The following is a 13,446-nucleotide window of genomic DNA, read 5'->3' on the forward strand; positions in this document are numbered from 1 at the left end:
AAGAAATCACTTCCAGAGGTGGCTACCTGTTACCTGTACTGTGTTCACGCAGGTTTGCGCTGTCGTCCATGGACATGGAGCAGAGGGACTACGACTCCAGGACGGCTCTCCACGTGGCAGCAGCTGAAGGTTCGTCTTTACTGACACTGTAGCTCCATGTCCACTGGTGGAGGAAGTACTCGGTCTTTCACTTGAGTCAAAATATACTAATACCATAAAGTACACGTAAGTACTCCATCAGTGAAAGTCAAACACTTCAAATTTCGATTGGCCATCGAAACCAAAAGCCATAACTGAGTGAACTCTATTGTGCTGTTGTTGTAAATAAACTAGTTTAAAATATGTCAATATGTGAATTAAAGAACCACATACTGAAACACTTTATTATGTATCCTCAGAATAGCTGGGGGCCAGTGGAGGGCAGCTGTGGCCCCCCTGATGGCGCCATTGTAAAAGTACAGAAGTAATTAGATTTGTCTGTTCTTATGTTTAACGTTATGAGATGATTAATACTGATGGATCGGTCTGCTCTGCTTTCAGGACACACGGAGGTGGTGCGCTTCCTCCTGGAGGCCTGCAAAGTGAACCCAGTCCCCAGGGACAGGTTAGTCCACCGTCCTCCTGTCCACACACTGGGTCAAAGTTAGGACCTTTACTATGAAGACAGTTTATAATGCTCGTATATAACTGATAACAGACACATGTACAAACATTTCTGCAGAACATCGTCCAAAGCGTCACCAACATGACTTTAACGCTGCTGAACTTGAATGTGAAAATGAACTTGAAGAAATTTGAAGCTTTAAATAGTTAATGACCGGGATTATTCAGTCGTCTATAGACTATTTCTGCAGTGTGATATTAGACGTCTTTGAGTACCTTCTCCACCGCTGGTGTTCTCTGCACAGGTGGGGAAACACGCCGATGGATGAGGCAGTGCACTTTGGCCACCATGATGTGGTCACCATCCTGCAGCAGTACAACGACAAATACAGCCCACATGCCGCTGCAGACGACAAGGAGAGCGCCGAGACGAGCCTGGACAGCCTGCTGTAGACCTGCTGTAAACCTGCTCTGGACCTGCTGTAGACCTGCTTTAGACCTGATGTAGACCTGCTGTAGACCTGCTCTGGACCTGCTGTAGACCTGCTTTAGACCTGACGTAGACCTGCTGTAAACCTGACGTAGACCTGCTGTAGACCTGCTGTAGACCTACTGTAGACCTGCTTTAGACCTGACGTAGACCTGCTGTAGACCTGACATAGACCTGCTGTAGACCTGACATAGACCTGCCGTAGACCTGCCATAGACCTGCTGTAGACCTGACATAGATCTGCTGTAGACCTGCCGTAGACCTGCTGTAGACCTGACATAGATCTGCTGTAGACCTGCCGTAGACCTGCTGTAGGCCTGCTGTGGACCTGACGTAGACCTACTGTAGACCTGACATAGACCTGCTGTAGACCTGCTGTAGACCTGACGTAGACCTGATGTAGACCTGCTGTAGACCTGACGTAGACCTGACGTCGACTTGTTGTAGACCTGACGTAGACCTGATGTAGACCTGCTGTAAACCTGACGTAGACCTGCTGTAGACCTGACGTCGACCTGCTGTAGACCTGCTGTAGACGTGACGTAGATCTGCTGTAGACCTGACATAGACCTGCTGTAGACCTGACATAGACCTGCTGTAGATCTGCTGTAGACCTGACGTAGACCTGCTGTAGACCTGACGTAGACCTGCTGTAGACCTGACGTAGACTCCGCGCTCTCTGCTCTCACCTTGTACAGCGTTCACCTTCCTTCTCAGACGTGCGATGAATTGTTAGCTTTGCTTTTGTCGCTGCGCTTCGCCTCCTGGCTGTACACCAGCTGCTCTGCTTCACTCCTCTTCCTCGCCTCTCTGATAACGTGTGTGTGAGCGAGCGCCTCATCAATACTGTTTAAAGAAATCTAAACACCTGTAACGCAGCGTTTACAGCATACTCCTCATATAACCTGCCGGTACTGTCAGTCACGTCTGTGGTATCCCAGGACATAGACGAAGTGTATTCAAAGTGTATTAGTTTAGTTGCAGTCGAGTTTCTGTTGGTGATATTTTTGGATGTGTTAGTTTTGTGAGCTGTGTGGAAATGATGGTATAAACTTTAGAACAGTCTGATTGTGTAAACGTGTAGACATACTGAGGCCCGTCCGGTCTCCTCATACCAGCTCGCTCTGACTTTTCTGAAGCCTCTCGTCACGCTGAGAGACTCTGAATGTACTTTTCTCTCGCAGTAGAGGTGACGTGTATTTATTCCACTGAGAGGCTTTTGAATGTGTACAATTCATTCAGTAATCTGCCATGAAGGCAGTTTTTAGAGGTTTGGATTATGTTCTTAAGCAGGTGGAAACAACCAAATTCCTTCTCAAATGACTCCAAAGGCAGAAGATATATTTTTGCTAATTGATCACACATGAACGTCACATTTTGGGGGTTCCTGCACAGAACAATTGAACCTTTAAAGGATGACAATTATCAATCTGAATTGATAAGTCCCCTGTGCACACAGTCCAAATCAAAGTCTCTGAATGTACTGTAAGAATGTGTCCTCCATGACGTGTCCTCCATCCTGGAAGACACTATAATTAAGAACAATGCATCCTGCACAAATACTGTAAGCTGAAGTAAACGTGTTAGCACTCAGGCTTCAGGTTGTGCTGAAACATTCCAAAGTGGCAGTTTTTCATGGTCTCACTGTAGCGCTGTACTTCCTGTAAACTGGAGTTTAACATATATACAGTATATATAAATCTATATATTTTACATAGAGTTTATTCAGCATTAGGTCGAATGGTTAAATTGTGATTGTGTGTGTGTGATCTTGAAAATTTGTGACCAAAGGAGCAGAAGCAGAGTTCATGCAGGCAGGATAAGATATTCTGCACACGGTGGAGTCCCAGAAGTCAGTAACAGACGACTTGATGAGTCAGAAAAATACCCTAATACATGCTGTAAACAATATGCAGGCACCGACATCCCCATCAGATTTCTACATGATTAAATATGTGCTGTGCATGAGAAAAAACTGAGGCCCAAACGGTTCATTATGAAGATTCAGGGTAGAGTTTGTTAACATAAACATTTTAAATGTGAAATATGCTTTTTGTGCTCTTTTCAGATCTTTGCAAATGAAAAATGGGTTCGCATTAATCCAACGTTGAGGCTACGCTTTGTCAGTCATTTATCTTATCCACCGTTTGAAGGCTGAAGAACATTCGAAGTTCATCTTCACTAAGATTTAAATGAAGCAACGTAAACTTCACGTGCAGCCGAGTCGGTCACACTTCAGACTCGTCAGGTCATCCGTTAGCGACACTTACGGGAACAACACAAAACAAGCAGTCACACACGAGGCCACTGAATGTCTTTGTCCTCCTCTCTGTATAAATAAAGTTATGGTGTGTTCAGTACTGTATAACGCAGATGTAACCTCTCTGGGCACTGGAATGCATTCAGATGTGTTTATTTTAATAAACAAAAGTAAAGAACGTGTGCAGTCAGCATCTCATTTTTACCTGCAGCAGCAGGTTTTTCACCTGAATATTCAACTGAATACAAATACATCAATTAAAAAAGTGCTGTAAAAAAATCAGTTTTCAGCATTTAAACGTTTTACACAAACATACACATTCAGCAGAATGTTACAGTGTAAGGCTCATACACGATTGATCTTTGTTTTTATTACATTCTTCATGTTTTCAGGAGCTGCTGGGCTCGATGTAGCTGCTCTGCGTTGTTGGCGTCTGTTGATCCGTCGTCCACAAATCGAATACATCGCCGAAGAGTTCCTGAAGCATCTGGCTAGTCTGCACCAACAAGGAAAGAAACAAATCAAAGCGTGTGTATCCTGTAAAGCTGCACTGATGTTTCTGGTAAAGTCAAGAAGAGTGAAACTCACAGTTATGTCTTTGTCCATGTCCATGTCCATGTCCATGTCCATCATCTGACTCTCCCTCTGTGGAGACGGAGGCGGCGTTGGATAGCTGCAGAAAAAAAACAGAAAAAAATGAAGGCAACCACTGAGAGAAGGTGATGAAGAAGGTGTGATTCCTGGTGTCTTCTCTGTTTGATCGTTATCCTCTCACTCACACTGACACGGGGATGAGCGTTCTGTCGACGTACCCGTCTACGACCTTTTTAGGCGCCGACATTGCTGCGGGAACAGAGGTGGTTAGAGGTCGTTACGGCACATGATGCTGACTCAAAGTGGACGACCTCAGCATCGTTTGAAATGGCGACATGAAAGTTAAAAATCCCCAGATGGAGAGCGCAGGGAGCTTAAGTTTGTCGCAGGGAGGTCAGATCAGTGACCGTCACACAACACTGCTCCTATTACACAACATGTTTCATCTGCGGTACATTCCTCCTCGTTTACTGTTGGACGTGAATAATAAAGTTCGTTTGGGGAAAGTCAGGCAGGTGACAGTACCAGAGATCTTGTAGTAGCGTCCAAAGGCGGCGTCTTTGAGGATGTCTGGGTACAGGTAGAGCAGAGGATTCCTGGGCATGGTCCTCTGGGCTCTCAGGCTGTAGTGGAGAATGATGTCTGGCAGAGACATGACTGACAGCTCCTGCTTGGTGTAGGGCTCCACTGAATGCACGTGGGTCTCTGCAGGGGAAGCACACAGGAAGAGAGGTGAGCCACATCTGAAAATACAGACGTTGTGCTTTTTAATAGCAAACCTATTTGAGGGGAAATACACAGAAAAAAGCAAAACCAGGTCTTCAGCGTGTTTTGGTTACGTGTGTGCACGATCAGAAATTTCAACCATCACATTACACACACGCAGAAACACACCACCGTTGGAGTGGTCCACCCAGCTGAAGGTGATGGCTCCCTCTCTGTTGCTCTCGCTGAAGCGGAGCAGAAAGGTCCCGGTCTGTTTTTCCTGCAGGAGGGTCCGAGTTCTGTTCCTGCTCACGAACCCCATGATGAGACTGAAACACACAGAGCTTCCTGAAGCTGGCACGCGGACGCCGCTCTCTCACCATCAAATCAAGCCAACAGTAAAACGCCGCTGAGGCGGCTCGTCTTACCCCTCCCGCCAAAGATCCACCAAGTACTTTTTGATCAAATCCAGGATTCCCTCGATCCAAATCCAGACGCTTTCGTTCTGTCCACACAGCAGAGCAAACATCATCCTACAGGTTCACTAATTCTGTAAAGTAATAACAAGAATCCCGCTCGACACTCACCTTTGAGAACTTGCTCCAGTGAACGAGGTCGTCCGGATCGTCTGTGAGGAACAGTTTGCATGTGTGAACTCTTCAGTACAAGCGGCCTCAAAGTGACACCGTTCAGCGTCATGGAAGTCGAACACTCACCCACTATTTTGTCCCTCAGCATCGAGAGCTGGTTTTCGTCGAGCTCCCGCTGGCCAACGGAGAGGAACTGCCAACTCAGAACCTGTGACAGCTGCCTCCAGGTGAGTGGAGGAGGGTCGACGAACAGCGACAGGTTCTGCAGAGCAAAGACACAAACTCTTAATGGCGCTTCTTCAAACCTTCAAATTAAAAGCATGAACCCAGAGGTGCAGCTGTGTGGATGTGTTTTATCGAAGAGCTGAACTGACCCTCGGTTCGCTGGTGGACAGCATGTTGAACCACATGACGGAGGCCCAGGCGCTGACGGCCTGATTGGTGCTGGAGATCACGACCACAGGCAGGGAGCTGGCCTGGACCAACACAGGAGGAGGAAACCATTCAGTAAGCCGCCCGGCGAACACGTCTTTGTGACTGAACAGCTGCGTCTGAAGCTCAGCAGCAAAGCGGACAGAAAGTGAAATCTGAGCCGGGTGATCTGCACTCACCTCGATGTCACAGTCCAGCCCAGCGTACTGAAACCTGGCCACGAACTTCATGATGTGGAGCTCTTCAGTGACTCCCAGACGATTCTGGTGAGGAAAAAAGAGACTTTTAGGTTTCAGGAGGAGAAATTAATGCTGAAATGCTTTCCTAACATGAGCACAGCAGGCTTTTGTGCAGGTCTAAATAGAAATATGTGAACTATGGGATGGATCGGACAGCTGCTCAGGATGAATTTTCATCTCATCTGTCCACCTCTTTGTTAGCCGTCTGTGCTGCTGGCGTGGCTGCCTTCAAATGGGGTCAAGCGCCAGTGTTCATCTGAACGACCCCGTGTTGTGGTTCTCAACCTCGTCAGTGGAAACTTCGTGTTCACCAGCTGACGTGTTTGACAGTTACGAAAGTCTTTGAAACTGAAGCGGCTCAGGCTCATTCCTTACAGTGAAGAGGATTTCAGGGGAAATGTAGTTTACTGCCTCTGCAATAATCACACAATCTTGTTCCAAAAGCCTTTTCAAACACAACCTCTGCCTGACTGTAGCGCCATCATCATTATTTAACAAGGATTTATCTCAAAGCCACCTGCACCTGCAATGTGGACGGCACACAACGTAAAAAAGATATTCTTTTGCTTTTGTTCAAATACAAGTCGGCCCTCATCCTGATGGTTTACTGAAGGTCTCCTCTTACCTCAGATGATCCTCTGCTCCTTGTTTTTATTTCCTTGAGTGACTGAAATAAAGAATGCAGTCATTAAATACTTATGTTTGGTCAAGTGATGCATGATACTACTAAACGTGCTGTTCATGAAACACAAAGCTGCTGCACAACAAAGTGAGTTTCATACCATGTGACCAAACTCTGCCACCAAGCCTCCACCTGTCGTGTCCATGTCCAACACCTTACAGTCACCTGTGCTGAAGTCAAAGTGACGGAACCTGCAACAACACCACACCCGAGTTTGTCTCCTCAGAAACACCCTTTATCCTCTCGAATTTAGAAATTCACACGGACAGCTGGCACTCTTCAAGCTGTTACATGTCACTCACCCTTTAACTGTCTTGGCTTCTTCGACATCCCTGATTTTTAGGGAAAACAGGATACAAAAAACCAAAAGGAAATTCTTTTCAGTAAAAAACACACATATGTAAAATATAAAGTAGCACGTCAGTGACTGAGACCAAAGCTTTCCTGGACTTACTTGTCAAATACAGGTTTGACTTTGAGGAGACACTTGAACTCTGGGAGGTTTGCTAAGAACCTGAGAAGAGAAGAATCACACACTGACTTCAGGAAGCTGCTTTGGGGGCTCTGGCAGACATTTAAAGCACCGACTGTGAACCCTGGTTCCTGGTTTCGTGCTATAAGAGTGGTTTTAGAGTCTCTATGCTGTGACTTTGTGTGGCCAGAGGACGCTATCGTCATTAATATGAAGCCTGGCTGCAGCCGCCATCCTCCACAAACCAGCAAGCTACAACAGCCTCTTTTCAAAGTGTGTCACCTTGTAACCAGACATATCAGCTCTGTGGTAGCTACCATGAATATCCAGCAGAGTGGCGGCGTGTTGGGTGCAGCCTCACCTCACTGTCACTGTGAAACGCACCCCGGTCTTCAGCACGAGAGGCCGCTGAAGTGAACTCAACGTGACAGGCTGTTTCTCGACCACTAGAGCGCTGCAGAGCGAGATCACAGCAAAACATGTCAACAATATGAAAGGGTGTGTGTGTCATGTATATAACAGTCAAAGGTCACATGATGTAATGTCTCACCTTGCAACAAGTTTCGCAAGCAAGCACAGTGCAAATTTCTCAGTTTCAGCCATGGGAGCGCAGAGGTCGGAGGCATCGACGCCGTTGTATCGGCTGTTCTGGTCTCGCACTTTCTGCAGCTGTTCGCGTACGTGTAGGAGCACTTCTGCCACAGACGTGAACCTGCACAGAGGACGAAACACAGAGTCAGTCATGTAGAATTACCAAAGCTGAAAATCCAGGGCGGCGCGGATAACCCTCACCACTTCTGGAGGTGGTCCAAAGAGGCGTCAGCCGGACTCCCAATGCAGGCCAGCTGCTGCCTGCGCTGCCACTCAGGCAGCTCCACATCTGTGAGAGTCACCACAATCTCCTCTGCCAGTTTCAAAATGTTCACTATCTGCTGCAGCAACACCTGCACGACAAAAAAGACGCAGCAGGCGTTCTGAGCATGTGGGGAGGAAGTTAATTCAGGACGTAATTTTCCTTTAAACACAGAAAATGCTTTAATAACGGTGGTTTATCAGTTTGTGTCCACAGTACCAGCTTCGTTTGTTTGATAAAGTTGGCCTTCTTACGACATTCCTCTTCCACGACAGCTTGGGACTTGGCCAATCCAACATGCTGCTCCACTGGTAATGACAAATATGAGACATAAGTGAAGCACAAACACGCCAAACTTATCACCTCGCGTCTCCTACCGTACCTTTGATTTGCCAGTTCTCCTGTATGAACTCAAGCTTTTCATTCAGGGCCTCCAGCGACTTGATCTCCTTCTTTACCTCCTGCATTAGAGTTCATAAATTAAGCACAGTATGTCTCAGAATGGTGGAATACGAACTAGCAAACTACTGTGTAATCAGAAAGAAAGAGTTTACCGAAGTCTGTCTTTTCAGTTCGTTGACTTTGTTGTCCAAGTGTCCCCATTTTTGTTCCATGATTGGACCGCTGCAACCCTGACAACAGCAGACATGTGTCTTTCACTCTTTTGCTCTTGCTGTCGTACGGTAATATGGACTTCATTTAGAGAGCTGTGTACCTTCAGAGCAGGAGTAAAATAATAAAACCTGATCATTTTTTTGGAGCGCACTGTGCTCTTCACTCACCTGTGATTCAGAGGCTGAAGCCAGGATTTTCATTTCCTCCTTCAGACATTCAGAAAGGATTATGGCCAAGCTCCGTGGCTCCGCTTGAAAGTGTCTCTAAGTTAAAAAAGGAAAACAAAAGAAATGAAGACGCATCTAAATTAAATGCTGAACCTTTATTGTATGTTCAGTACGTGTAACGACACGTCTGACCCACCAGCAAGTAGTCCCTCATCCCTGGAAAATCAGGTCCCTGCAAAATGTTGTTCTCGAGGACAGAACGGTTCCACAGTTCGTCCAAATTCACCACGAGTGTGTGGAAACAAGTGCTGGCTTTATTTTCATCCACAGCTGCCGAATCCCTGACAAAGCAACAGAAAACGTGCCTTCATTCAGGGATCATTCAGTCTGCTGGATGAGGGCACACTTTGTAAGACAAGATCAACGTCAACACAGCTTTAGTTTCTGTCTACTTTACTAATTAAAATGTTTGCATGCAAAACATGACAGATTTATAAAATCTGTGCTGTGTTATAAATTAAATAGTGATAGTTTGCTGATCCTTTTTGACATATGCTCAACTGAAAAAAGTCCAAAGACAATATATTTACTGTTGGACCTCATCAGCCTCTTACCAGTCCAGGCTCTCTATCACGGCGCACAGGTGGTGTCGGGTCTCCGTGGGGAACCTCCGCTCGTACAGCTGCCTCACCCGGCCCTGCAGCGCTGAATCCAGCCTCAGCAGTTCCTGCCACTGGGCCATCTGCAAACACAAGGGACCGGTCTGACAACCATCACCGAGAAAAGTCACCAGGGATCCTGTCATATTACAACCAGCATTTACCTGACAGTATGAAAATAAAAGCTTTACTGGCTAATTTAAAAGTTATGCTAACACTCTCGACTAGCTAGCCAAATAACGTCACCACGGACATAAATCATTTTGACACCATTAAAGTTAAAAGAAAATCAAACATGCACCTTAACGCGAAAACGTTCACATAATTATAAAGTATTTTTCTTCTACGTATTGTCACATAATAACCTACCGTGTGCCGGTCGCCGTCGTTGTCTTCGGAAGTGATGATAACACCGTTTTAAGTCTGACTGTCTGACAGGAGGAAGGGGGGGGGCTTCTTATAGCTACCGACGCGCCCACAAACCACGTGATTCTCGAGAAACCGTTCCGACGGGCGGTGTCAAGTCAGCCGGTGGGTACACGCTTTCAGTTTCCGTCTTTATGAAATACTAAAAGGCAAGTGGCGTTTTTCCACTGAGGAGTTCCGGTGATTTCACAACGGCTTGCCCCTGGCGAAATGCTCTCCAACCGGCTTCTTTTCCGGGTCTTGTCGGATTTACTTAACGGACGGACCGCAGTCCAACGCAAGACCCCAAAGCTCAGTGTTTGTACGAACATTACAGGTTTAACCCTTCATGTCTGTTCATGGTACGTTTTCAACGTGTCAAAGCAGGAGAAGCACAGGTTACAGCACGTGTTAATGAAGAACATGAAAACATGACTGCATTCCATTTAAATGTGAACATTTTCACACTTCTTTTCTGTAATGTACAGTTTCGAGGTTGTTGCAAAAGTATTTCCATTTTATGATCGTGGTTTTTGCTCACCTACATTTATGGCGTTTGACTGCTGGAGTTACTTTCCACATGAAGATTTGTCATTAAAAAACATCAGATGATTAAATAAAAGGCACTCTCAGAGGTTACACCTGTGGTCTGGTGTGACCTCTTTCAAAACAGCAGCGTGTGGTTGATTCCTCTCATTTCAGAGTTGAGACATTTTCCATTCAAATACAGAAAAGCAAATATTTAGAGAAAAGCATGAAAAATATGAAAACAGATTTGTGTATCAGGAGTTTGTTTTTTCTTCTTTCTTCTGCCATTACTCATCTCATCTAATCATCACTCATCACCTCACCTCTAGGTTGGAAATCACCAGAATAAACCAAACTTCATATAAAACAGATCGATGCATCAGTATTAACAATCTGACTATGTCAGTCAGTCACAGGAGGCAAATACTTTCACCTTTGAAACTTTGAATGTTTTAATACTTCAGTACTTTCATTTAAGTAACACGTTAGCAGTAGCATTAATAGGTGATGTGACTGTGTTGTTTTCTGCTTGTACAGCTTTAATAAATGACCCACAAGCTGAATATCATATGTTACAATGTGTTAAAAGCTGAATTCTCTATTTTCTTTTGGGTTATTTTTCTTCTTCAAGTTTGTGTTTTTGCTGTGTTTCTTTCCAGGAAACCCCTGAGACGCTTGTGAGGACAGGTGGGGGCTGAAGGTGCAGAGCCCCCTCAGTCTGTCCCCATTGGCTGGCTCTGACTGCAGAGCTGTTGTACTGACATTAACAGTACTGTGTGTTTAGCGCGTCATAGAGTGAAATGAACACTTGAAAAGGCGAAGTGCCATTTGAACTATGACCTAAAAAAATATATATGAAAACCACAACACGTCCACCCACACTCGATTCTCCGAGAATCACGTGGTTCTCGGTGAACGCTGCACGGGCGTTTATCAATAAAATGCATTGCGCTACAGGCGTTTCATTTCCGGCTGCTTCCAAAATAAAAGCCATATAATCTTCTGCTGTGCTGCTAATTCATCTGTAGAACATGTCATAAGATAAGACCTGAGAAAGTGCCGCCGCTGATGCAGAAATTAGGCATAAAGCCAAAGTCCACAATGTAACTGACTCAAAACCAACAATAAAAACAGACAAGAGCAATTTTAGAACAATTCTGAATATATATTTTTAAAAAACAGTAAAGAACAGCTCAGGCAATGAATCCAACACAGCCACAAAAACCTCTCTAAACACAGCAGACTCGGTTTTTATTAAAATCAAGATATGGACACTGATGGCAGACTGGCCTCAGGCCAGAGTGAAAGCTCTGTTAGGAATGATTCAAGGAAGCTTTGAGCAAAGCCTTGCATGTCTCATCTCACTTCACTCTGAATATGGAGAGCTCATCTTCAAAACAAAAAGGAGAGCAGTATTAGAACATACGGACCGACGGCTACAAAACAAAGAGAAGAATGACATTATAGCAGCAGATTACTGCTAACATAATATTTCTTACATGCTAATGGCTGTTGCTAATGTTAATGTGATGACACTGTCATCTTTCATACAGCATTGCCACACAGCTTTAGCACAGCCTATTAACATACGCTTTACTATTATTCATTTTATGTAATTTAGCCGTAATGTAGAATTTATTGATAGTAAGGAAGGAAGCTGTTGTATATGAATTACAATCTTAATAACCTAACCCTCACACTTAAGGGCTTTATAATGACAAATAAGGAGCCAATATGCTGCTAATGCTATTATGCATGTTAATAACATGCATTTTAACTAATAAGAAACTAGTTAATGGTGAATATGTGACCATTTAAAAAAATATATACAGTCAGCCTGTATCTCAGCATTTCATACACTTCTGTGAGGAAACTAAATTAACTGGTTATTTTTAAAGTTTAGGTTATTATTTAAGATACAAACTTCAACAAAAATACTCAGTTCTCAGTTAAAACAACCAAAGCGCTAATAGAAAAAACCTCCATGTGTGAGTAGGTGACTGTTTGCTGGCAAAAAAAAAAAAAAAAAAAGTATTAATGCTGCTTTAAAGTTGTAGGAAAATACAGATCTTAATCCCAACAGTGCATCTGATCCGCTTTAGGAAAGTAAGGATTATAGTTATTTGTACATTCTCATGTTTCTGAGTAGAATTACGCAGTTAACTAAAGGTTTTAGTGGGATGAAAAGGATCCTGCACTGTAATACTGTTTCCCTGCAGTGTGGATAAGAAAACACAATATTTTCTATATGATATATTAATTAATGGGTAGCAATATGTAACATTTCTCTGTTATTTTTCATATCATTGCCTTCTCATTACATTAAATTAACAAATGATGTCAAATGAGTGCTCACACTTCTTCATGTTATCGGCTTAATTGTACTTTCATTGATCAGTTTCTTATTTGACTGGTTGTTTAACACAGGGTATACATGTGACATATATGTGCACACCTCTAAGTGTATCTTATTCACGACTGTGAAAGCATTCACTTTTTTCACACACACAGAGGCATGCACACAAACAACATGCCAAGTTTATTCATAATCCTGTTTTTCTGAGTAAAACCTTTGCAGTTGCACTCAAAGCCTGCGCTTATGTGGGAGGCTATAAGAAAGGCTTGTTTGTGTATGTCTGAGCGACCACGCTGCTTAGAGCCGTCATGAGAGTGTGAGTTTCTACCGAGGATGGCGACTCAGAAATAAGGAGAAACGGTGAGGATGGAGAAAGAGCGATGAAGTAAAAGGTGAAGAGGTGTGTAGGGATGTTTTCAGACGTCAAATCCTCACCTTGTGTAAACAGCACAGGGTCCAGGGGTGTGGAGCCAAACATGGATTTGGAGTTTTTGAATTCTTGGCCTGCTCTGGTTGTGACTGGGAGAGCTGGGTTAGGTTTTGACTTAGGTGTCAACATAGGCCACAAAGGGTTAGAATTATTTCTGATTTTGTGCAGATGCTGCGCTGGTGTCCCTCCTACACCTTGACAAATACTCATGTCAGGATTTGGACTCGGAGTTTGGAGAATCGGACGTAGATTTGGACCTTGAAAGCCTTTATCGTAATCAGTCGACAGCAGACTCCCCCACCCGGACACCAACCAAACAAGGCCACTCTCTGCTCTACAGCCACACAGGGGTAAGTGATAAATAGT

The 13,446-nt window shown here is 44.4% G+C and overlaps 2 protein-coding genes across 4 annotated transcripts in view; one reads left to right on the forward strand and one right to left on the reverse strand.

Moving 5' to 3' along the window:
* Positions 1 to 3,535, forward strand: part of LOC143330288 (glutaminase kidney isoform, mitochondrial-like) — a 31,913-nt gene extending 28,378 nt beyond the window's left edge. For both annotated transcript variants that reach the window (XM_076746736.1, XM_076746738.1), the window contains 3 exons: positions 53 to 129; positions 541 to 604; positions 909 to 3,535. In XM_076746736.1, coding sequence (XP_076602851.1) covers positions 53 to 129; positions 541 to 604; positions 909 to 1,056 — 289 coding nt within the window. In that variant the 3' untranslated portion in view covers positions 1,057 to 3,535. The remainder of the gene's footprint in view (positions 1 to 52; positions 130 to 540; positions 605 to 908) is intronic.
* LOC143330287 (signal transducer and activator of transcription 1-alpha/beta-like) lies at positions 2,114 to 9,798 on the reverse strand. 2 transcript variants are annotated; one of them, XM_076746734.1, is made up of 24 exons: positions 9,731 to 9,798; positions 9,317 to 9,444; positions 8,899 to 9,043; positions 8,703 to 8,798; positions 8,475 to 8,552; positions 8,303 to 8,381; positions 8,140 to 8,228; positions 7,860 to 8,011; positions 7,618 to 7,779; positions 7,429 to 7,521; positions 7,050 to 7,109; positions 6,898 to 6,927; positions 6,696 to 6,786; positions 6,539 to 6,580; positions 5,854 to 5,937; positions 5,617 to 5,718; positions 5,369 to 5,504; positions 5,240 to 5,280; positions 5,081 to 5,157; positions 4,842 to 4,981; positions 4,473 to 4,652; positions 4,133 to 4,196; positions 3,942 to 4,026; positions 2,114 to 3,849 (listed from the first exon to the last, which is right to left on the reverse strand). In XM_076746734.1, exons 2-24 carry the CDS (start codon positions 9,442 to 9,444, stop codon positions 3,742 to 3,744), a joined length of 2,262 nt encoding a protein of 753 aa, XP_076602849.1. In that variant the 5' UTR covers positions 9,731 to 9,798; the 3' UTR covers positions 2,114 to 3,741. The 2 variants fall into 2 exon arrangements, with proteins under 2 accessions (XP_076602849.1, XP_076602850.1); XM_076746735.1 differs by having other exon boundaries at positions 9,317 to 9,465; positions 9,731 to 9,797.
* Between the last annotated feature and the right edge of the window lie 3,648 nt (positions 9,799 to 13,446).

This window comes from Chaetodon auriga, chromosome 13 (assembly GCF_051107435.1).
Source record: "Chaetodon auriga isolate fChaAug3 chromosome 13, fChaAug3.hap1, whole genome shotgun sequence".
In the NCBI taxonomy this organism is placed as follows: Eukaryota; Metazoa; Chordata; class Actinopteri; order Chaetodontiformes; family Chaetodontidae; genus Chaetodon; species Chaetodon auriga.